The sequence below is a fragment of the Emys orbicularis genome, chromosome 2 (assembly GCF_028017835.1).
Source record: "Emys orbicularis isolate rEmyOrb1 chromosome 2, rEmyOrb1.hap1, whole genome shotgun sequence".
Lineage (NCBI taxonomy): Eukaryota > Metazoa > Chordata > Testudines > Emydidae > Emys > Emys orbicularis.
The window spans coordinates 115,709,946-115,736,042 of NC_088684.1; the positions used below are offsets into that span (position 1 = coordinate 115,709,946).

At 43.5% G+C, this 26,097-nt stretch overlaps 1 protein-coding gene across 1 annotated transcript in view; it reads left to right on the forward strand.

Moving 5' to 3' along the window:
• Nucleotides 1–24,756, forward strand: part of ELOVL2 (ELOVL fatty acid elongase 2) — a 47,848-nt gene extending 23,092 nt beyond the window's left edge. The window contains exons 3-7 of the mRNA XM_065399407.1: nt 2,071–2,148; nt 3,763–3,934; nt 10,706–10,830; nt 15,327–15,461; nt 24,628–24,756. Of these exons, the coding sequence (XP_065255479.1) occupies nt 2,071–2,148; nt 3,763–3,934; nt 10,706–10,830; nt 15,327–15,461; nt 24,628–24,756 (639 nt within the window). The remainder of the gene's footprint in view (nt 1–2,070; nt 2,149–3,762; nt 3,935–10,705; nt 10,831–15,326; nt 15,462–24,627) is intronic.
• The last annotated feature ends 1,341 nt before the right edge of the window (nt 24,757–26,097 follow it).

The following is a 26,097-nucleotide window of genomic DNA, read 5'->3' on the forward strand; positions in this document are numbered from 1 at the left end:
TCAGGGAACAGTACAGCTAAAAGGTTGAGGTATTTCGTTTCTTTGCATATTGGTTGAATAAGACATTACATCACAGTTGCTTGAATGTCCAATGGGAATAGCAATGATTTCATCCACAGACAACCATCGGGTTGTAGATGGAATAGCTATTTAAACTTCAATGGCAAACTAATTTGTAAACTACGAAAATACTGTAGGTTTGCTGCACAGTATGTGTATTTCTATTTAATAAGTATGATTCACTTTTATGTATACACACTGTCGGAAACATTGTCTTAAGCCTCCTGTGGTGGGGAAAGAGATACTGGCAGTCATTGAGTAGAGGGTTTCTCATGGGGCATGTCAATGGCGGGTGTGGCAGCAAAAGTCAATACAGTACTCAGCAGTTCTTGTCATTGCACTACCATTGTCATTGTACTGCTAGAGTACAGGAATGGTGATTCTTGAATAGCACCTAAACTGATCAGAGGCAGAGATGACCTTCAGTAAATGGCAACATGCGTCAAGACACAGACTTTACCTCAGCTTGCTCTTCAGAAAGAAGAAACACAGTCCTTTAGGAGACAAGCTACTGTTTTTTTCTCATCCTTCTACCCCTCCTCCAAATATATATTATATATAAATAAATAAAACCACATATCTACCTCAGAGATGCTTTTACAAGGGCCAGATTTTGTAGTCTATGTCACAAGTCAGGGCAACCGCACCAGTATCCCCCCTCTGCAGGCAGTAAGGACACCCACTGTAGGTTCCTGGCTCCTCAGTCATCACCTCTCTTGGATTCAGACCCGAGACTCATTCCCCACTGAGCAAGGTTTTTCCAGACTGCACAGTTCCTTGCCTACACTGTGAGTTCCCCAGCAAGCCAAACCATCTAAACAGATGTGCGTGTCTGCACCATGCTTTCTCCTCAGAGGCTATAAACAGCACAGATGCCCACAGTTATAAATTACCACACAAGTACATTTATTCTTAAGATGAAAGTTTTACAGAACAAACATAGTAAGAATAGAAGACCCTACATGCATGCTAATAAGCTTACCAGAGATCACCCCACCAAATCTAACAAGGGCTCTGGTCAGTGACAGTCCATCTAATCCTTCCACAATAATTGGACTCCCTCCTTTGGACAGGTGGTTCTGATCATTTTCTGGAACAGAAAGAAGACCTTAAATCAGTTTAAATTCAGGCTATTTATCCAAAAGTCCTTTGTTTGATAGTCTCTGGAGAATCCAGTTTGAACCAGCACGTGCAAGCCTCTCCAAGTGGCTGTACCTCCCTGGAGGTGTTACAACCTGAGTGGATTTGTCTAGTCACCCTCATTGGTCTTAGTTTCTGGAGGAGCTGTGCTCACCTTCCCCTGTGTGGACTTCCAGAGACCCACAAAACAATCACAGCGACACCCTTTGTATTGCTACATTTGTTTTGTAGTGTTGCATGGTGTTAACTCATCACATATTTATGTGACACTTTAATGTAGCATCAGGATACTCCTATGAAATTATTTTAAGACTCTTTGCCACTTCATTCAGTAAAATATATACTCTCTTCTCCTGGGAGATATAGATATGAATGATATGGGAAAACATATATTCTGTCCCTCCTCCCCCAGCCCAAATACACTTTCAGTTTGTTTGGAGGAACAGAGAAAGATATTGGCTGCACCAGTAATCTGTTTAGCACTTCTCCTGCTGCCCTGCATGTGTCAGATAGAACAGCTCTACTCAAAACATAGGCTTTCTACAAAAGAGACTTCCTAAAGAGCTGTAGGTTGAGAAGCACTGTTAGAGATGACAACCTATGATAGGTTTGAAGTTTCAAATCCAGCAAAACGAGAAAGGCAGGGTTTGTTGCATTGTGTATTTCCATCACCACCTTCTAACCTTTTAATTCCAGAACAGAACCCTATTCTGATATATGCAAATAGACTATTTTAATAGCATCTGTTCGTGGGATGAATCGGCAGTGGCCCAAATTCTGTGCCATTTCCACTGCAATGCCGAGCGGAAGCACAGAGGAATATGAATGAATACTTTTGTTGAGTGATTTTCTGCGTGTGTTTTGTTCCAGCTTATGCTCTCCAGTTGGGAAGGAGGCTATAACTTACAGTGTCAGAACCTTGTCAGCGCAGGAGAAGCCGATATCCGGGTGAGGCAGAAACAGCAACTCAGTAACTAAAAGATGTTGTGGTCTATTTCTCCATAGGCTTTGGTGCAATTCCCTTGCATCACTGGCCTATTTAGATTTTAGCATTAGGATTTTTTAAAAATGATCTTATTTCTGTTTGTTACACAGTGGGATATGTATATGCTGATCCAGGTTGGATGTGTCCTCATTCCCCAGTATAGGGTAGAGAACAATGTGAGAGGTACATTTTTGTTCTGGAAAGGCTTTTACAAAAGTTTATGTCCAATATTTCTGGCTCATCTGGCATTGCATTATCATTAATTATCAGAACAGATACCAATACAAAATGGAAATGTTTTCTATGGAAAACATAAATCCTTTAATTAAAAACCTATGGTGAAATTGTCCATGCAAATTTGGGTTCTTGTGGGTCCAAACTAGCACCTGAACCAATCTGAACTCTGGGAATGCTTGGATCCAGATTTTGCATCTTCACCTCATCTCTAGCCTTGACTCCTATTACACACCTTAAAATTCAAAGTTTTGTCCTTCTATTGTTCCAAATTCTCCGTGAACACTCCCACCTGATATAAGCGACAAAGTGTCCTAGGGCACCTTAAAGACTAACAGACGTATTGGAGCATAAGCTTTTGTGGGTGAATACCCACTTCGTCAGATGCATGCGAAGTGGGTATTCACCCACGAAAGCTTATGCTCCAATATGTCTGTTAGTCTATAAGGTGCCACAGGACCCTTTGTTGCTTTTTACAGCTCCAGACTAACACGGCTACCCCTCTGATACTTGTCACCTGATATAGTTAATCATTCTTCCTTTTCACCGATACTTACTCCATTCCTCCATTTTGGCCCCCTTTCTCCTTTTCTAGGACTTTCCACATTTTGGCTTGCAAGGGTCACTCGGACACATTTTCCCATCTATATGATTTTTTTTTGTTCCTCCCTTGGAGATACTACTACTTTAAATTTTCTTCTCTCCCTCTTGGCTTATAGGCTCTATGAATCTCACTGCAATACTCTGCATTAAGGGTCCTGTGAAATTACGATATTCTGGGCTGGTATTAATTGGCATATCTCCCTATGAAGGATCTGCTCCATTGTGTCCAAGGGGCTTTGATAATGGATGATGTGGGCTGCCTACTTTAATTACTCTTTTGAGAACTTGTATATTACAACACATTTAAAATATTTAGTCATTTAATTTTTTTCAGATCATGTTTGAAAAGTTTTCCAATAGCAACAGTCCCCAAGTTGGTTGCTGCTCAAGTATCCCACTAGTTCATTATGCTTCACATTCTCCCCACTCGCGTATCTGCCTGTGAAGCCCCCTAGAAAAAGGCTATTGTAACTTTTTGATCCAGATGAAGAGCAATTAGAAAGCCTTGCTTTGGAAGTTTAGATCAGAAGGCATTTTCAGAAAAATCTTCATTACGTGCAAAACCGGTTAGAGGTCTAAGAGTACTTAGGGAATAAGAAACGTTTGGCCAAATCCTGCCATCTTTCATCCATGGGAAAATGACTTGAGTGGGAATTTTGTTAGAGCAAGGATTGATTAAGGATAGCAGAATTTAGCCCTTTACGAACAGACCTTTACTTCTCTTTCTCTTGCTCATACAGGTGGCCAAGGTGCTGTGGTGGTATTATTTTTCCAAAGTAATTGAATTCATGGACACTATTTTCTTTGTACTGAGGAAGAAAAACAGTCAAATTACTTTCCTTCATGTATATCATCATGCCACTATGTTTAACATCTGGTGGTGTGTTCTGAACTGGATCCCTTGTGGACAAAGTAAGTGTTTCTATCATTTTCTCAGTAGTATGTTAAGGGGGTAGATGTAGGGGATTTGCACACAGCTATGCATTGCAAGCATTTAGTAGTAATATTAGCTATCTGCAGAATTATTCACAAATCCCTACAAAATCAAGGCGAGTATACAGTCATATGGATTTATTTGCAGAGGTGCTGAGCACCTGCCGTTCCTATTGAAATAAAAAAGAATTGTGAGTGCTCAGGATCACTGACTGCCAGGCCACCAAACTATTGCTACACGCTCAGATACTAGAGTTGTGAATAAGGCTACAATTTAGTCATGTGTATTTTTAGTAAAAGTCATGGACAGGTCATGGGCAATAAACAAAAGTTCACAGTCTGTGACCTGTCCATAACTTTTACTATAAATACCCTTGACAAAATCTGTGGCAGGGGGGTGGGGGGAGAGACGCGCGCATTGCTGGGGAGGCACTGCTTGTGGGGGATGCCCTGGGAGGCCACTGCTGGGGGGGGGGGTCCACTGATTGAGGGGGGGGCGCACCCCAGGGCCAGCAGCACCAGCTGCCAGGGACTGCCCCGGGGCCGCTGCTTGGGGCCGCCGAGCAGCGGCTGCTCTGGCCGCCCCAAGGACCACTGCTCAGGCAGTCCCTCGGATCAGCTGCCCAGGTCCGCCTGAGCAGCGGCTGGTGCGGCTAGCCCCGGGGCCACTCCAGCAGCTGCTGCTATGGCTGGTCCCAGGATCGCCCAAGTAGCTGGCCCTGAGATCAGCCACACTGACCGCTGCAGAAGTCATGGAGGTTGTGGAAAATCACAGAATCTTTGACAGACCCGGTGCCCTAGTGAGGGGCACAGTATAAAGTGCCTAGAGACTGATAGATAGGACCTGATTCTCCTCAAACCAGTTTCATGCAAGTGCATCTCCCTCAAATAGTATAACTGAGAGAAGAATCTGTCCCATAAGATACTTAAGGCAAAATAATGAAGTCAATGGGAATTTCACCCCTGCTGTATAGCACAACATTCAAATGCTTATACATTTTTGACTTCTTGCACTAGCAAGATCTTTCATTTATAAATGTGTAACTAAGCATCTGTGAGCAGCATAACTGATTTGAAGACATTTAGAAGTACGCAGGCCAAACTGAAAAAAAATGGTGTCCTCAAAACCACGATATAGCAATAAAGAGAATATTCAAACTCCATCCAGGGTAGGCAAAGCCCAGTTTGTTTGCTTATGAGGAACTGCCATTGCCTATTATCTTTGTGAAGGTTTATGCTCCCCCCTCAAGTGTTCCTATTTCTTGTGAATATTTTAAACAATTATTTAAACTTTTCAACTTCACACACTATGGAAGAATCGTAATTCCATTTGTCACCCAAACTTTGACAAGCCAAGGACTATCATATTCTCAGGACCTCGTTTTGAATAGGTAAGGGTCTGATCCTGCTCCCCTTGAAGTCAGTAGCAAAAATTCCCATCCATTTCTATGGGAAGAGGATTCAGCCTTAACTTCATGTGAGGCCTGGGCTGTTAGGTGAGAGAAAGGGACTATGTCTGCTCTCACTTATACAAAAGTAAATCAGAATTAACTCTACTGAAGTGCAATGGAGTCACACTGTTGTAAAACTGATGAGAAATCAGTATCAGAGTACACCCTGTACTTGGCAGTGTAAATGTAACACATTCACTGTCTCTTAAAAACATTCCTCTTTGAATCACAGACCCTACATTCATGAATTTGGCTTGTTTTAGAGTCCTATTTTGAAGACCTGAAATTTGACTGCATAGTTGGTAGGAAGTCACAGTGATGCAGAATAATGTGCATTTTATCCAAGTGAAACCAGACGTCTTTGTGACAGAAAATTGGCCTTCTCTAGCTCACTGCACATCAAAAGTCAGGTATAATAATTATTGTTGTGGAATATATCATGTTCATCTTGACTGGAAATTGTCATTCTCACGGTCTCCTCCCATACCCAAGGGAAATAGTGATAGTTAGAGACTACTGTCTCTGCATTCTGGCTTAGAGTGGGAAGTGGAGAATTATTTCTAGCATCAAATCAAGAACGTTCCTGTTAGTGGGTAAATGGAATGATTTTTTTTCTGTAGCCTTGTCATCTAAGTTGAAAAGAAAATTAATGTTTTAACTTAGTTTTTAAGCTTTGGTTCCCACATCCCTCAAAAGGGAAATTATCTCAACCTATACAAAATTCAGCAGCTCTATTTTCAAAGTAATGTGTTATAAGTTCCTATTTTTAATAGCGTAAGACCCAAGTCTCCACTGCCTAGTGCAGTCACTTTGATTGTGTGAAGTAGGTGTAAAATGCTCCCACAGACCCTGTGGAGAATTGTGATTTGGCAGTGATTTACACACACTTTGTACGGGTGTCAAGGACTGCTTATGGGCGAGGCAATGGACATGCCAGCCTCTGTGCTCTCTTCTAAGGCTAACGCACAGGACCTGATTCTCCTCCACTTTTATAGCAGCATAATTGTAACAGAGAGGAGAATTGTGATGTTTCCTGGGCTACCCCAGGTTGTGAGGCACCCCGCTTCCACCTGCCCTTCGCATAAGGAAGCCTTTTCCGTCCCTGCTGGAGGTCAGCTCCCCAACTCCACCGCACATGCAACACAAGCACTCGCCTCTAAGCCTCACAGGCCTTGCTGTCTCTTTATAGGTTCACACTGGGCACATTGCAACCCTTGAGCTCCTCCCCACCCCCCACATCTCCCTGGAGTGTCTAGCCCCTGTTCCACTGGACACTCACTGTATTCAGATTCGCTGCTTACCACTTCCATCTGAGATCACCTCTCCGCTTAACCCACAGGCCTTAGCTGTAGCTTTTCTGCCAGGTGGAGTCTGCAACAAGGACAAGGTTTAACATACCAGGGGGTTCCTCTTACCAATCCAAAATAGAACCAGCTCGAGCCCCCACCCAGTAATCTGGGAAAACTAACTACCGCCCATAAGAGGCAGTACTTCCCCACTTGCAAACTCCAAGTCTGTGTGTAACAAGAGAAAATTTATTAAAAAGGGAAAGGAAACCCAGCATTAGTTTGGGAAAACACAGTAACCAATTCAAAAGTATCTAACCATAAGCAAACACCCACCCCACAGTATGTTGGGTCATGTCCTTTGCCTCAGTTTCCGACCTTATAGGAAACAAATGTCCCCTTAATACACCACTCCCCTTGTCCTCTACTGCACTCCACTCACAACTGGTTGCCTTTGGTCAGCTACTGTTATCTCTGCCACCACTGGCCACTCACTACCACCTCTGCTGCTGTTGTCTTTGCCACCCTCAGCTCTGCTGCTGCTACTTGCCACTCACTGCTACCTCTGCAATGTTGCATTCTGAGGGTCCACCATAAAACCCAGCTCTTAGTGAACTCACTGAATAGGGGGAACATCTCAGCTGCTCTCTCTCTTCATTATCTTTCACTGCAACTCTGTCTCCACACTAGGTCTAAGGCTTAGCCCCTAGACCTGCTCACTAGTGATTTCAACTCTAGTAACTTCTAAACAGAAACAAGGACTCTCAGGGGAGTCCAATCAGCTCTGTCTTTAGACACTAAAGAGGAGAGGCTCAAATGGTGTCTAGGACTCTTTAGGCAGAGTCCATACCATCATATAGGAACACCTATCCCACCCCCATCTCATTTTCACTGGGATTTGACATCTTTAGCCCCTGCTTAGCAAGTGAGTTTCAGTTTAGGGTGACCTCCTTAATAAGGGCATACTAAGTACAGTTCTGCTCATACAATAAGGATGATAATTCTAAAGTGAACTGTAACCCCAAACCAGCCAAACTTGATCACTTTGGCAAAACAGCTCTGTCTGCTGAATACCTAGGCAGAGTGAGTGTGTCAATGCAAATGTGGTCTGTTCCTGATATCTTTTCCCCCAGTTCATCATTGGATGTCAGGGGACAGCTCATTCACACCCTGCTTACATAGATATCAATATATCAGCGCAGCAGGTCTCCTAGATGAAGGACTCAGTGTGTTCTTTGCTTCCCAAAATATACAAGTCACATCCTTTGTTTTCATTCATAAACAGGACACCTGCTGGTGCTTTGTTTCTTCCTGTAGATTCTGTAACCTTACAACTGGAACCTGGGCTCAAGGCAAGTCTACACTACCATGCTACGTGGGTGCAGTTGCGCCACTGTAGCGTGTCTGGTGAAGACGCGTGATGCCAACAGGAGAACGCTCTTCTAGCGGCATAATTATTCCACCTCCACAAGAGGCAGAAGCTATGGTGGTAGGAAAGCATCTGCCGCTGACATAGTGCGGCGTGGACAGTGCTTAGGTCACTGTAACTTGCGTTGCTCAGGGGGCGTCTTTTTCACATCTCTAAGCGACATAAGTTACATCCCCTTCAGTGGTAGTATAGACAAGCCCTTGGTCAGCAAATAGGTCTCCATTGTGAGGTAGACAACACACAATACACTCGTGATCAGACAGGGAGGTAAGTGTCTGTCACCGCCTCCCTGAAAGGAACACGTCCGATGCAGGTCACCTCTTGGAGACCTGCCTTAACTCCAAGATCTTAAGAACACAATTTTCAGTATAGAGACATAAGTCCTTAAATATTACCCCTACATGCATTTTGCAGTGATTATGTCAACCAGTGGGTTACTGGCTCACAGTGAAGATCTTGTATGTCACCCTTTAGTAAATTATGCGCATACATGACCAAGGAAATTCCTGTAAAACCCTATGAACCCCCTGCACCCTCGGCACGGAGAGGGCCCTGTGTCACAAGAATCAGACCCATTTGTTCTCTGACCAAATGTTAATATATTCTGTAGCTGCTGAACATTCTACTAACAGAATGAACACATGTAACTTAGCAATATTGCTACTTCCTGCTCAACTATCTGGGCAAAAGGGTATAGGGTAATTTATCCACATCATGCAGAATGCTAGAATTAATATTCAGTTACTGCAATTGATTGTAATGGTGAAATATTGTTTAGAGCCAAATTCTGTAGTCCTTAAGCAGGCAAAACATTCATTGAAGTCAGTGAAAGCTTTTCCTCAATTAAGGCCACAGAATTTGCCCCGAGTACACGAATTGTACTCCGATACAAAGAGTAAAGCTCTCACTTCGGTGTTCAGTAATGGGAGTCCTGCATGTTCTTTTACCTCCCCGGGCACTAGGCTGCTGTTTATGGCAACATAATCTAAAATAGCTGAGTGTTTAGAGCTTAGAATGCCAAGACAGACAGACAAAGGATTTTTAGAACAAAGTGAAGGGATGGCCTGCAATCTAGAAAATAAAAAGAAAGAAGGCAGAAAGGAAAATCATAGAGTAAAATATACAGCCTCTAACATAAAAGAAAAAGAAACCAAGGGAGGAAGAAGAGCTGGGTGTATGAGGCACTTCTCAGGGCACCCAGGGCCAAGTATCATCTTGTTCCCACTCACCTCCCGCATGAGGGAGACTTGCCTGTGCCAGCTAGGCATTAGCTCTCCAACACAACGAGCCTGTCAGCCACTCTAGCACTCTCCTCTATACCAGCCCTGCAGAGTGACAGTAGATGTACCCCAGCCTCTGAGTCCCTTCAAAGTGTCCACCTGTGGTAACCAGCCCCTGATCACTGGATACCCCCAGAAATCCCAGAGCCTCTATTCCCAAAGGAGCAGTGTGCCCCAGTTTACCCATTTTACCTTAGATCACTGCTTCAGTACCAAGAACAGCACTTGAGTTCAGTTACAGTAAAACAAAAAAGGAAACAGTTTTAAGAAAGGATAGAGATTCAATCAGAATCAAGTGTAAGCCATGGAAACAAATGGTTACACACATCACAAAATGCGAACTAGGGCCTATGTTTATTAATAGTCACCTTTACTATTTAACGGAGTCGATTCTCACCCCAGAGTTCAGTCTTTTGCAATGCTTGCTAGCTCCAAAGAGCCAGGACCCAATCTCTCATGAAGCACCCCTACTCATCAAGGTACCTCCTCAGTGAGTGGATCCAGCATATCTTTCTCCAGCCCGTGATATACTCAATCAGTTTTTATTCACAAACAGGGTGATCCTCAGGCTGTCACACTGTTCCTTTTCATTACCAAGTAGTTTCAATGTTTATAGTTTTTCTTTGATGGTTTTCCATTGACTTTTCTGGGTTGGTGCAATGATGGACAATGAAGCAATGTATTACATAATTGAGTAGCCTGGGAAGGGTGACAACTTCCTCCTGCTTCAACCGGCCATCCCTGAGACATATTCTCCTTGTAAACCACTTCCACTCCAAGACCATAAGGGTATAATTTTCAGTACAGTTACATTGTTCCTTAACTATTCCCTGTACACACATCCCCCAATGATTATGAGTATCGATAAACTACAAGCTTTCAGTAGAGATAGCACATGCCAGCCTTCATGGATAACAACAATGAAAGCAGTGTGCGCGCCATGTCTGAGACAGGAGTTGCTTGCAAAGAAGAGTGAACCCTTTGCTAGCTGGTACCAATGGAACTTGTGTCACAGTATAGTAAGACTTTTTGGTGGTGGGGGGGGGAAGGTCAGCAATCCCTAGTGTGGAATCCAGTGCAAGTCCAAGAGCATCCTGACGAGAAGTGAGCAAAAAAAAAAAAAAAAAAAAAAAAGGAAAGAGCATTATTACTGGATGCAGTGTCAGAACGCTAGTGAGACCACTTGTAGATCAGTAAAAGTCCCTCCCTGTAAATTCTAAGAACATATTTCCTGGTAGAAAGTCCTTCATCCCACCCCCAGTGATACCACTGAATAAAATGTTTTCTTTGTTGGATTCTTACAGGTTTCTTTGGACCCACTTTGAATAGTTTTATCCATGTTCTCATGTACTCCTACTATGGATTTTCTGTCATTCCTTCCATGCGCAAGTATCTGTGGTGGAAGAAATACCTCACTCAGGCACAACTGGTACATTTATTTTTCACTCTAATTTGAATAGATTTTTTTTTGTCAAAGGAGGTAGCATAAAACTGTAACCTTGAATATAAAGCTTTTGAAACGTGGGAGAGGAAGGACATCTGATTCAAATTCCCGTATCCAAATTCAACCCCAAAGTCTTTGTTTCCAGATCGGATCCAAAAGCAGAAATCTTGTGAAAAAACCTCATAAGAGTTCAGTATGATCAAATACAAATTGTGCTGCCAAATCCAAATTCAGCATCAAACACTAGAATAAACTTAATATGAGCAGGGCCTAGGGAGCCCATTTTCATCAAGAATATGTTTATTCAATACTATCTTAATACATCTGAACTGAACTCACAGGGTGGAACAGGACTGAAGTACTTAGCAAGTTATTTAAGCACGATGATTAAAAGCCACAGCAATTGGATATTCTAAGTGTGGTTCTTCTCTGAAAAATAACTACATACAAAAGGTATTTTATTGTACACTAGACTTAGTCCCTCAGTTTATTCAGTTACAGCTGCTTACTTCACTGATGATGTTTTCATTGCATTTTACTCCTGTTAGAGCTGCTAAGTCAATACAGCTCTGGCTCACACAAGACCACTAGAATTGTTAACTAGGTTCTACTGTAGAATCCTTGTTGGTGGTGATACATGAGCCAGTGAGAATCCAGCTTGACCTGTCTGTACTAACAGAAGTTAAACACACACATGGAAAAATGAACAAACATCCTTTTACTTGATTTCAGATACGATCTGGCATCACTGAGAAATAATCAATGTGCCCTCCTCCCTCCATGCCATTTTTAGGGAGTAAATGTTCAGAGCAGAACCATTCTTTAAGTAAAGCCTGTTCATAAATGCAAAAAGACAGACATATTAACTTGACTTAAAAGATACCAAACCTTATTATTAAGGCTAAGGATGTGAAATGGAGTTTTGCACCTACCTTAACAGCCGTTTTCATTCCAGATTTTTTTGTTGCTGTTATTATTGTTTTTAACACAGCACATTGATTCTACTTATGGTTTAATTCTGATTTTAATTGTTTTAACCTTGTAGGATTACTGTCAGAGGCAAGCTTTTTAAAAGTGGACTAACTTGTCAGCATAAAAGAAAGATTTGCACACTTTTTTGGCTGCCAATCTTTTCTTTCATTTAAAAAAAGTCTGGCCTTTATTTTGTATTTGTTATAGGGTAAAAATCTTAGGATACATTTGCAAGTAAATAGAATGGGCCTGATTCTTGCCATCAATAGAAGTTCACTGTGTGCAGTACTTTCCAGGATTGAGACAGTTAAGATTCAAATGTAGCAATAGTGCCAGGCAGTATACTTTGACAGTGTCATGTTTGGGGGCACAATTCAGACCAGTGTGGGGCTGTGTCACCTGCCTTGTAAACCTTGGTGCCTGAAATGCCCCACTGTTGTGCCTCACAAACTGGATGCCAGCAACCAGCATACAAGCATGCAGGTCACATCCTAAGTGTCTATGTGCCGGACATCCCTGGATCAGCAACTTTGACTCTCCCAGCCAGCCTACAGCACAACGGTCTCACCATGGCTTCCACCAACCTTGGTTACTACTAGCAGACTGACCCCAACACACTTCCAGTCCTGAAATTTTCCCCAAACCATGTACCCTTTAGTTTCTGGCCTCTCCAGGACCACTCAGAGAAATAAGGTTAGTTGATCCTTTAAAGAGAGACACAAAAACATTGCAGAATATTAATTTAACTGGGGTAAATAACTCTTCCCTTCAAACAAATCACTGAGTTGGTTTATAGTAAAAATAAAACAGATTTAGTAATAATGGGACAAATTAAATGATGTCAAACAAAAGGAATAAAATTATAAACGGTTGCAAGCAAATAATAGTGAAAACATGCGGCTAAAAGTCTAAAACTCAACTCAATTTAGTCAGGTACAGACTTTGTTCAAGATGGTTGATCTCACCAAATCTTCCTTCTTCCCAGCCATAGCTGACTTTTCCTCAGTCAGGACTTTCCACAGAAGTACAAGATGTTGTCTTCCTAGGTGAAAGATCTTTGTCTAAGCAGCTCTCTCACCTATATTGAGTTCCCAGAAACTTCACCATCCTGTTGGTCAAAGGACCCATTTTTCTCAGCTTGCAGGACAGCTTGTGTCTGTCTAGTGATGGATGCCAAAGATGGTTTCTGTCTTTGCTTATATCTTCCAAAGTTCAATTACCTTGTTTCAAGAGGCAGGATGACCTCAAGCTGTTTTTCCTATACCTGGGAGGATGGAAGTGGAGTTTCCATTGTTTTGATTCCACCATGCTTAAATTTACATAGGAGATGGGTAAATAGCTGTGCTGTTCCCACCTGTCTGGCAGAGACCTGTTTCTCCCTTTCATTGGACAGACTGTAAAGTCTAATATCAATGAATATCCATAATTCCTTATACTGTTATTTTAATATATATTAATCACCAGTCTGTCATAGGCTTTCATAAAACAGCTTATTCAATGAACTTTGTATACATTACTGTATTATAAATCAATTGATTCAATGGCTTGTCACTTGAAGTTCAAACCCCCTGTCCGTATAGCCCAGATAAAGTTTCTCTTTCCTTCTAGAAGCTGTCTGCTCCCGATTGTTAGCTTAATAGCTTTGTTTACCTGATATGTAAATGGACCTTCACTGTCTCTGCCTGTTGACCAAGCATTCCTTTGTATAGGACAGACCTATTTACCAACTTTCCCTGACAGACCTGGCTTAAACACATTTTAGTCATCATTTCAGCATATAGCCATAACACTTAATACACACCACATACATACATAACTCAAGAATATTAATGATCAGTGAGATATTAGCTTTTAAATGATACACTACATGCTGCCTTTTAAATAAATATCAAGACACCAGTGCGTGAGGTGTAATGAGTATGTCAGGCCTGACAAGTGTTGCTTTATGCAGTGTTGTTGTAGCCGTGTCGGTCCCAGAATATTAGACAGACAAGGTAGTTAAGGTAATATCTTTTTACCTAATGAGAGAGACAAGCTTTCGAGCTCCACAGAACTCTTCTGTATAAGCTTAAATGCTTGTCTCCCTCACCAACAGAAATTGGTCTAATAAAAAAAAATTATCTCATCTACTTTGCCTCTAAGAGTTGCTATCACAGGATAAAGAACCACAAATGGGCCTCTCTGTCATGGACAATACACCATATTACTCACCGAGGGAGACAGTATTCAGTAGTGATTCTAGGAGAAACTCCCTCCCATTATTTATGGCCTTCATAGAAAATGGACACTACTAAATCATGGTAAATGCACCACTGATTAAAAAGTCATAAAAGCTATCAATTATGTAAGATGTTAAAATGATATACTTCTCAGTTAACTTTCCTAAAGAGCTTTAAAATTGTATGACTTGAAAAAAAGTTTTGCATCAGCTACTTACATGCACCAAAGTCTCTCCAAAGCAGGAAATGTAACCCTAGTCCAATAAGAAAATGCAAAAAAAAAAATCACAAAGAAGCAAGAGCACAAGACAAACATTCTCTGATTTAGAAAAATCTGCTTTAGTCTGGATACAGTACACAAAGCCATGTGCCCTTTGTAGTCAGCATTAATACATCAAGAGTTGTGTTTCAAAAACATATGTCATGCTGCACTCCTTACTGGTAGAAGAATGTGCTCTACACATTTGCATTTTAAAGAAGACTTCTTTATTCTTATTTTGGGAACAGACACTAGCAAAAAGCTCTAAAACAGTCTTGTGAAAATGTGTCTTCTTTGAATCAGGACTGCATCTTAGGTCTTTTGTTTTCCTGCACACTTAAAACAGAATAATGCCTCATTCTAAATAAACTACATACAGTACATTGTTCCATGGAGTACCGCATAATTCATTTGGTTGGCTAGGATCTTATGATCCAGTTAATTAGGCCGTGTTTGGTAATCAAAAAAAAAAAAAAAAAAAATCTTTGCAGCTTCCTCCCCATCTCATTTCTCCTTTATTTGCGGTCTTCTTACGCCTACCAACACAGTTCTTTACCTGACCCAGACTTCTAGTTTCTCCTTTAAAATGGATGTTCCATTTTCAGCTCAGTCTTTTGAAACGGCTTCTTCAGGTCTCAGATATTCATCAGGTTTCTCTTAGGTTCTGCTTTAAAGATGATGCTGTAGGTGGCACAAAGTGTTCTAGGGGACATCCCAGCCCCATTAAAAGAGAATAGCTACCAGTTTGCCAGCCAGTCCTGTAAGAAAACTTGTGTTTTCCAAAGTATCTATAAAATGGCCAACCCTTAATTCTTTAGACCTTATATGAGAATAATTCGGATAGCCTCAGAACAATGCCCCCAACAGAACGCTCACAAACTACAAAAAAATTATAATATGGAGATTGCATAGGAAATACCTGATTAAATGATCACCATCCTCTTTCCTGAAAATGCTCAAATAGTAATAAACCAAAAAAAAAAATCTCATCTAAATTTATATAAATAAAATGTATGATCTATCTTTTACAGATTCAGTTTCTGCTCACCATTACCCACACTCTTAGTGCTGCCGTGAAGCCATGTGGATTTCCATTTGGTTGCCTCATGTTCCAGTCTTCATACATGGCCACACTGGTTATTCTGTTTATAAACTTTTATATTAAGGTAAGTTGGGGAATGTAAAAATCATACACCGAGGTCTGATTTCAGGTTATATTTATTCATCAAGCTCCTGATTTGCTGATGAGTGCAACTCTCTGTTAATTTATACCACCATGCATTGTGCTACCAGAAATCAGAGATCTGGAATGTTTTGCCAAATGGACTGATCCATGACATAAGAAACCTTAATACAGTCAAGTTTTGTTAGCATTTTATTAAAAGAAAATACCAGATTTTTTTTGTTTTTGGTGGGTATTTATGTTTGTTTGTTGTTTTTTGTTTGGTTGGTTTTTTGCTATTATCGCAGTTGAGGAATATGGATGCAATAAACCAGTGGTTCTCAAACTTCTGTACTGGTGACCCCTTTCATATAGCAAGCCCCTGAGTGTGACCCCCCCTCATACATTAAAAACACCTTTTTTATATATTTAACACCATTATAAATGCTGGAGGCAAAGCAGGGTTTGGGGTGGAGGCTGACATCTTGTGAGCCCCCATGTAATAACCTCATGACCCCGAGGGGTCCTGACCCCCAGTTTGAGAACCCCTGTAGTAAACTATGTGAAAAAAACATACCTTCACAAATTAAGTGATCCTTAGTTCAGGAAAATGCCATTTCTTTTCTCATTAAGTGCCCAATTCTACAGTGTTCTGAGCACTTTCTGCAAGCTCCTTTCTGCCCTCAACTGCCAATAAAAATAGCAAAGGAAATACAGTGACAGATAAGAAGTGTTAACTTTTGAGCATTAAAGGCCTGACTGAAGTCAATAGAAGGACCTCAGCGAATTCATGTTAGAAGGAACTAATGCTAGAAGGATCAGGTTAGAAGGAACTAATCCTTCCAGCCTTCCTTGTGCAATTAGCCCCATTGACTCCATTAGAACTACTAACATAAGGTTTATTCTCATGAGTGAAGGCAGGAACAATCAAGCCAAAAATACAGATGCAATAGGCAATTCTAAGAGTAATGAATAATGGTAATGGATTTTCTTTCTTTTTTTTTTTTTTTTAAAGTCAAAAATGAAAAAAGGCACCACTCCTCCCCAAATATAAAGATAAATCAAGTACATGCAAATAAGCAATAGGACGTATTTAGAATAGATGTAGAAAATATGCAGGAATATCCAAAACCCTATACGACAATTTATATTAATCAGTTAATCATAAAGTGTCAGATTTACCTTGATAAATTGTCTAAGTATCTATCGAGGAATCTGGCCCCATTTAAATCGATGGCAAAACTTCCATTGGACTTCAGTGGGGCCAGAATTTCATCCCTGCATTTGTTTTTGTTTGTGTGTTTTTTTAAACTATTAACACAACTTTTAAGAGATGTTTGGGATTTAAACCAGACCTTCTTTCAATGTATTCTATCCAACTAGGTTAAGTGCAAGAGGCCAAATTATGTTCTCAGTTCCATTCATCATTTTAAATTCGGAGCAATCCCACTGAAGTTAGGGGGGTACTCTGCATTTGCAATGATCAGTAGAGCAGAGTTCGGCCAAAAGGAGTTAGTTATGCTTAATTAATAATATAATATATATATATATAAAACTATAAATATCTATATTTATTTATTTATTTAAAACAAAAACAAAAACAATAAGGCAGTCTCTGCAGAATGCAAGTTCCAGTCTCTAAGACTGAATTTGGTGCAGTTTTAATACAATGAGCCTTTTACCACTGGATAACCCTGTTGTAATGGCTGCAAATTGACAAAAATTCTGGCAAAGTGAGTGATGTGTATATTAAAACGCCTTATCCAATACCCATGGAAGAACTGGGCATCAGATGGGGCCAACAATGAGCTATGTCTCAAATTACATCCTTGTAGCCAATTGATCAGATAAAAAAATTTGGACCAATAGCCTTTCATGCAGGATCATAGTTGAATTCAACTCCCTAGTAGGTCACACCTCCAACCGTTACCAGGTCTCAGGTCCTATCCATACAATTCAAACAGTGTTCAATGTGTACTGAACAGGTTTTGAGGCATTAGTTTCATTTTACTTTTATTTTTAAATGCATGCTTGGAAATATCGTCCTAATGTAGAAGTGAATTGAAATAAATTTCTTATTTTTTCCCATCCTTACATTTTCTCCATATAATTTTTAAATTTTGATTTGTACCCTGAATCAGCATAACTCCAAGAAAGAAAGAGTAGAATTTTGATATCATTTTACATGTTTCTCCAGTCTTAACACAAATGCGTAGCAGTATCTGTTTTTGGAAGTTCTACATTTAGGCCTTGTCTACACTGGCAAGTTTCTGTGCAATAAAGCAGCTTTCTGCTGTGTAACTCCTGAGGTGTACACCTGGCCAGGCCACTTAGTGTGCAGAAACTGCGCAGTTGCAGCACTGTAAATAAATAAATAATTAAAAAAGAAAAGAAAAAAACCACACACTCCAACGAGAGGCATACAGGTTTCTGCGCCAGGGGTACAGCACCACAGTGCCAGTGTAGACATCCTGGTCGATTACAGCACTGCAGTTGGCCTCTGGGAGGTGTCCCACAATGCCTGTTCTCACCTCTCTGGTCATCAGTTTGAACTCTACTTCCCTGCGCTCCGGTGCTCCACCCCTTAAATTCCTTGGGAATATTGAAAGTCCCCTTCCCGTTTGCTCGGTGACGTGTGCAGTGGTCTCAGCGCATCTTTCTAGGTTACCATGCCTGCTCCATGCACTAGGCTATCCCCCACATGAAGCAATGCCGAGCTGCTGGACTTCATCAGCATTTGGGGAAAGGAGGCTGTCCAGTCCCAGCTGCACTCCAGCCATAGGAATTGTGATACCTACGGACAGATTTCACAATGCATGACAGAAAGGGGCCATGACCGGGACACACTGCAGTGCAGGGTCAAAGTGAAGGAGCTGCGAAACATCTACCACAAGGTGCAGGAGGCAAACCGCCGTTCTGGTGCTGCGCCCACGAGCTGCCGGTTCTATAAAGAGCTGGATGCAATACTCGGCAGCAACCCCACCTCCACTGCGAAGACCATTGTGGATACTTTGGTGTCTCATGTGACAGTCAAGGGTGGACCGAGCCAGGAAGAGGAAATCTTGGATGAGGAGGGGGACCCAGAGGCAGAGGATGACTCGGAGGCCAGAGATGCATGCAGCCAGGAGCCCTTCTCTACCCCAGAGGAGGCTAGCCAGTCACAGCGGTCGGAACTTGGTGAAGCGCAAACAGGAGAGGAGGCCCCTGGTAAGTGGCTTTGATTTGGGAATTGCTGAAGCGAGTTGTTGGGGGCAGGAGGGTTGCAGAAAGCAGGCTTGTGTCTATATGATGCGTGTACCACCACATGCCTAGTCTGAGCGGCGGAACAGGGTGTTGATTGACTCCCTCACTTCACGGGAATCTGCCTCAGATCTCCAGGAAACTCTCATGGAGATACTGGGCAATCTGCTGCCGCAGGTTCTTTGGCAAAGCTGCTTTGTTTCTTGCCCTATTAAGGGTAACTTTCCCGCGCCGCTGTGCCGTCACTCTGGGGGACTATTGCTGCACACAGGCGAGCCGCATAAAGGCCAGGGTGGAAGCCACAGTCTTGGAGAAGACCCTCCCTTGATTCCCTGCTCACCCTCAGCAGCGAGATATCTTCCCACATTTTCCACAGGCTGTGTTCATTATGGGACAGTAATGATTATAAGGTCCCCCCTACAGTGCTGGCTCTCCCCAAGAGCTACATGCCCAATGTACAGCAGGGTCCAGGAAGAGTGATTTCTCCTGCCCCTGCGGTTACTCACCATTTTGGGGGTCTTGTGGCTCATGTGTGCTTGTCTGGAGTTAGCCAGTTAGTGACAGGTATGTGAATAGTGGCTGTGTTTTAAATCACTGAATCAGTGGCCTGCATGTTGCAAACAAATACTGCTTCTGTAAAATGTTGCATTTTGGCTTCACAGAGAGGACCTTGGGAGCCCAGCCTCCCTCTTTGTTATTGCCGGCTGAACGGCTGCGCAGAATTAGAAAGTGGCTACGAAAAACTAAAGAGAACTTTCTGCGTGATGTTATGATGCACTCCACGGCTGAAAAACATGAATTGAAGGAGTGGCAGGACAGCGAGAAGAGGGACCGAAAGGAGAACGTGGCGCACCAGAACGAAGCGGCTCTTAAAGGTTATGGAGCACCAAGCAGACACGCTCCAGGCGCTACTAGCAGTGCAAACCGAGCAGTTCCGCGCCCGCCCTCCCCTGCAACCGCTGTCGCAAAACTCTTTCCCATGCACCCCCCCGACACCGCCAACACACTCTTATCAACCTCCTGGCTCCAGTCTGTACCCGCTGCATTCCACTCCTCCCCCGTCACAGTCCAGCCCTGTGGACTCCCACTACCCACTGCACTCAACACCCATCCCTCTGCAGTTTAGCCTTGCTGCAGAACAGTACCCACTGCACTGTACTCCAAAGGACATGGTTGCATATGATACCTGGACATACACAAATCTTTAACCGTCCCGGGACCCCCCCCTTCCCCCACAGTGCTGATGTGTTTTTTTGTTTGTCTCTCTCCTCCGGTTGTTGTTTTTTAATAAAAGAATTGTGTTGGTTTGAAAGCAATCTTTATTCCATCAACTGAAAGCAAACAGAGCCCTGCAAAGCAACAGGCAATTTTCTTAAACCTTCATAGTGCATCGTCTGCACCAATCACAATCACCTCCTAGCATTACAAGCACTGCACTCCCGAGCATAGCAACAAATTAGTGGATTTCAGCTTCAAATTGCTTCCTCAAGGCATCCCTGATCCTTATGGCCCCATGCTGCACCCCTCCAATAGCCCTGGTCTCTGGCTGTTCAAATTCAGCCTTCAGGCGCTGAGCCTCAGTGGTCCAACCCTGAGTGAAGCTTTCACCCTTCCCTTCACAAATATTATGGAGCAGCTATAAGCATAGGAATATTGTCATCGGCCAGGTCCAGCCTCCCATATAGGTAGCACCAGCGGGCCTTTAAATGGCCAAAAGCACACTCAGTCATTCTGTATTTGCTCAGCCTGTTGGTGAAACGCTCCTTGCTGCTGTCAAGGTGCCCCGTGTGATCCTTCATAAGCCACGGCATTAAGGGGTAGGCGGGGTCTCCCAGGATCAAAATGGGCATTTCCAATTCCCCTACGGTGATCTTCTGGTCCGGGAATAAAGTCCCTGCTTGCAGCTTCCTGAACAGGCCAATGTTCCGAAAGATGCATGTCATGCATCTTTCCAGACCAGCCTGCGTTAATGTCCGTGAAACGCCCACAGTGATCAACAAGCGCCTGGAGAACCATTGAGAAATACCCCTTTAGATTAATGTACTCGGTGGCCTGGTGCCAGAATTGGAATATGCGTGCCATCTATCGCCCCTCTGCTGTTAGGGAAGCCCATTTGTGCAAAGCCATCCACAATCTCATGCACATTGCCCAGCGTCACGATCTTTTGGAGAAGGATGCGATTAATGGCCCTGCACACTTCCGTCAACCTAAGTCCAAAGGTTGACTTTCCCACTCTGAACTGGTTAGCGACCAATCGGTAGCAGTCTGGAGTAGCCAGCTTCCAAAGTGCAATTGCCTCGCGTTTCTCCAATGACAGGGCAGCTCTCATTCTCGTGTCTTTGCGCGACAAGGCTGGGGCGAGCTCATCACACATGAATGTGGCTTTCCTCATCCGAAAGTTCTGCAGCCACTGCTCATCATCCCAGACGTGCATGACGATGTGATCCCACCACTCAGTGCTGGTTTCCTGAGCCCAAAAGCGGCGTTCCACTGTGTTCAGCACCTTCATGAATGCCACACGCAATCTTGTGTTGTAGCTACTATGTGTGGCGAGATCAATGTTGAACTCCGCTTGCCTTTGTAGTTTAAGGAATAACTCCACTGCCACTCGTGATGTGTTAGTGAGAGCAAGCAGCATATTGGTCAACAGTGCAGGATCCATTCCTGCAGACTGAAGAGGCAGTGCAGGCAGTACACAAACCATTGAAAGATGGCGCCAAACGTGGACGGAAGCACAGGGATTGCTGGGATGTGAAGCAATGTATCACAGGGCCTTGGGACAGGACCCAGGATGCCCCGTGACCCCCCCCCCCCCGCCTTCCCACAACTCTTAGTGGCAAAAGAGGAAGAGATGCTTTGTGGGATAGCTGCCCAGAGTGCACCACTCCGAATACCGCTGCAAGTGCCTCAAGTGTGAACATGCTATTGTGCAGGCAGCTAATAGTGTGAACACACAACAGCAGTTTCCCTTCAGCGCTCTCTGAGCGGCCCTGTAACTTCTGGCGATGTAACTCTGCCAGTTTAGACGTGCCTTACCTAATCTCTTAGGGTAAGTCAAAGACAACACGATAGCCCCTGATCTTGTTGAAATCAGTATTTAGACTATTATTAATAATTATTATAATATTAATTTTATTAATTATAGAAAAGAGATTAACTGCTGATCAGCATAGATGCCCACTTAAACTTGTCTGCATTTTCCTCGGTAGAATGCATGCCCATTAACATCTAGTTTCTCATTTACCAGTTGGGATGATAAACAGGCCTATTGAGAGACCACAAACTGTTTTATGAGAGTCAAAGAAATATGTCAAGTATCAGGGGGTAGCCGTGTTAGTCTGTATCTACAAACACAACAAGGAGTCTGGTGGCACCTTAAAGACTAACAGTTTTATTTGGGCATAAGCTTTCGTGGGTAAAAACCTCACTTCTTCAGATGAAATATGGTCATACATCAGCAAACATTACTAGTTGTAAGTAAAGGACTCTGGCTAGAGGTTGGAGAGGAGGGTGAAAGAAAAGGAACCTCTATACATTTTTAATATTTTGGGGAGACTCACATAGAAAGAGCATCGTTAGAAAAAGTCAACAGGCATTGGTGCTTAGCTCTAAAAGTGAGCATCAAATTGAAGAAGTGTCAGGTGCAATTTACATTTCTCAAGTTTGTAAATGGAAAATAATTTTAGAAATTACAGGTGACAGGAAAGTTAAATCATATCATTTAAAAATATCAGCTCTAAAGTATGGGCTTTGGAGCCTGCTGAGGTCTTAAAATAATCAGGTTGAGGTTTGCCGAAATAAATTGGTTAGTCTTTAAGGTGCCACCAGACTCCTCGTTTTTGTGGATACAGACTAACACAACTACCTCTCTGATACTTGTTAAAATAAATGTTTGCTTAAAATAAAGATATTCTTTTTAAAAAAATCAAAAGGGAAGAAAATTAAATGAGATACACATAAAGTACAGTCAATGAAAGGCACAGTGATGTTTACAGTACGCAGAAGACAGTAGCTCAAGGGTTCTGGTCTAAGCAGAAGTGACCCATCATCCTGTTCTATTAGTGTTCCTATCCTGCACCCATCATGGTGGTATCTTACAGCCATTTAGGGGCCTTTGTGAAATGTTTTACTTTTTCCCTCCCTCTAGGCTTTTATATGGTTCTTATCACTCCAGTATCTGAGCACCTCACAATCATTGGTTAAATTAACCCTTACAAGAGCCCTGTGAGGTAGTAAAGTATTAGGACTGTGACTCAAAAGTTCTGGCTCTGCCATAGACCTTGGACAATCTCTTTGTGCCTCGATTCCTCATATGGAAAATGGGGATAATAGCACTTCCTTGGCCTGTGTTGTTTATTTCAGTCTTTGGGGCAGGGGCTGTTTCTTACTCTAGGTCAGGGGTCTCAAACTCAAATGACCACAAGGGCCGCATAAGGATTAGTGCATTGGCCCGAGGGCCGCATCACTGACACACACCCCTCGCTGCCCCCGGCCCTGCCCCCACTCCACCCCTTCCATGAGGCCCCACCTCTTCCCACCCCTTCCCTGCCCCACCTCTTCCCACCCCTTCCCTGCCCCCATTCCAATCCCTTCCCTGCCCCCATTCCAATCCCTTCCCTGAAGTCCTCACCCCAACTCTGCCCCCTCCCTGCCCCCAGGGGGGGCAGGGAGGGGTGTGGTGGGGGCTCAGGGCAGGGAATTGGGGTGTGGGGTGCAGGAGGGGCAAGGGGTGCAGCAGGGGGTCGGTGCGGCAGGGGGCTCAGGGCAGCGAGTTGGGGTGAGGGGTGCAGGAGGGGGTTGGGGTGCAGGGTGTGGCAGGGGGCTCAGGGCAGGGAGTTGGGGTGCAGGAGGGTGTGGGATGTGGCAGGGGGCTCTCGACAGGTGGTTGGGGTGCAGGAGGGGTGCGGGCTCGGGGCAGAGTGTTAAGGTGCAAGAGGTGTGCAGGGTATGGCAGGGGGTCAGGGTGCGGCAGGGGGCTCAGGGCAGGGAGTTGGGGTGCGGGAGGGTGTGGGATGTGTCAGGGGGCTCCGGACAGGGGGTTTGGGGTGCTGGGGGCAGGCTTTGGCCCAGCGCCGCTTACCTAGAGCAGCTCCAGGGTGGCAGCGCCACGCCCCGTGGCCAGAGCAGGATCCCTGCCTGCCTGCCTGCCCTGGCCCCGCTCCGCTCTAGGAAGCGGCCGGAGTCCCGGGGGAAGGGGCCGGAAACGGCGCCATGTGCTGCTCTTGCTCCACCAGATACCTCCCCCAAAGCGCCCATTGGCCGCGGTTCCCCGTTCCCGGCCAATGGGAGCTGCGGAGGGCAGTGCCTGGAAGTGAGAGCATGGAGCCCTCTACTCTTCCTCCCCTGCCCCCCGGCCTGGGGCTGCAGGGATGGTAGTATTTAGAAAGGACACCAAGCCTGAGTGGCTACAAAGCAGTAGGACAGACCTGTAAAGAAAAGGGCTTTTTTTCTTTTTAAAAGCCACAGACAACGCCAGTATCTAGTCCAGAGTCCAGTATCTAGTCTGCTGCTTCAGGGAGCGGCGTGGGGCTCACGGCGCTGCGGGGTAGGCGGGGGGCGCGGGGAGCTCGGCGGGCCGCACAAAAGAACCCCGCGGGCCGCATGTTTGAGACCCCTGCTCTAGGTGTACATACAGCACAATGGGTCCTTTGTCTCAGTCGAGATCTTTAGGTGTTACAGTAATACCAATAAATGCATCCTATATTGTACATAGCAAAGCTCCCTTAGTTCAACCTGTAAGCATATACATATTTGCCTCTAGAGAACAGCTGAGAGCTCAAGTCAAACTTTTACAATTAATTGTAAGAAGTACAGTATGTGTGTGTGTGTGTGTGTGTGTGTGTGTGTGTGTGTGTGTGTGTGTGTGCGTGCGCACACACGCTTCTACTAAATTAAACCAATTATTTACCTTGGGATTTTGCTCTTTATAGACGTACCAGAAAAGGCCTTCAAGAACCGATATGAAGAAGGTCCCTCCTGTGACAGAAATCAGGAATGGTTTCCATAAAGACTACTTCGCTGCAGCCAATGGGGTTCTGAACAATAAGAAAGCACAATAAGTACAGTAACTCAATACTACATTGTAGTATTTTTCACTTTTTCTAAATAAAAAGAGACTGAGTTACAAGACACAGTTTTAGTGTAAACTCTGACTCAGTTTGGTTACATTTATCAGGTCTTTGTACCAGACATTTATTAATGTATTGCTATTTAGATTTTAACAGTGTGTAGCTTTAAGTGCTTTGTCCAAGATCACCATCAAAATGAGAGAGGCCATGTGAGACATCATCCCCCTCCCACATGCAAAAAAAAGGTGGTACATTCGTCAATCTCTAATGCTGACACAATGCCTTACAAAACATTTCACTGGGAAACCCAAAGAGTGGCCACATTTTCATGGTAGCCTTCAAAAGGTAGGGTTTTATTCAGACTAAAAGGGTTTTGACACATCCTATGTACGTGGAGGGCCTCCAGAATACCTGTGTCATACTCTGCTGACTTAAGCTGAAAGGCAGCTGAGTGGTCAACCTGTTTTGACTAATTTAGTCAAGACCGCTTATGGAAATCAAACAGGATAGATAATTCATACCCATGCACAACTCCATTAGCACCCCTGTTCTGCCCCTTCACAGCCTCTCTCAAAACACGCTCCATCATATGTCAGTCCCAAGGACATCAAACCTCCCTCCATCATCATAGAAATTATTTTCATTTCTGGAAAATAATGCAACTAATGGCAGAATAATTAGTGCCATAGTCCCTGTGCCCCACATTTACAACTTCAGCATGCACAGAAATATGCACCACACATTTGCTTTATGCACATAGGGCCTAATCCAAAACTCATTGAAGACAACGGGAGTCTGTTGACTTCAGTGGGTTTTGGACCAGGCCTCCAGTCTCTTTGGCCTTGTCTAGATTAGGGTTTAAAGGTGTGATGTTAGATGCAGTTACCTAACTCCATTTAATTAACTCCTTTGAGAACTCTAGTCGAGACAAAGCAGTTGTACTTTAGAGCGTGCTAGTTGGTCCAGTTAAAGCTAGGAGGAATTTCTGAGTAAATTCTTTGACCACTTGTCACCAAAGCAGAGTTGACAGGAAATCCCATGATTTTTAATTTAATTTAAAAAATAACCTAGCGAGGACAAGCCCTTAAAAGCCACAAAGAGTCTCAAATGCATGTGAAGGAAAATACCAATGCACAAACAGCCTGCGTGTGAATCAAATTCCCATGCTATACGAGAGGTCTCTGGAAAATAAATTGAACCTTAAAAGGAGTGAATCCCCACAGAATCCAGGACACATCCTATAGGAATTGCCATATCAGAACTGACCAGTAGCCCACCAGTCCGGTCTCCAACAGTCACTAATGGAGAATGCACCATATGAAGATGTAAAAA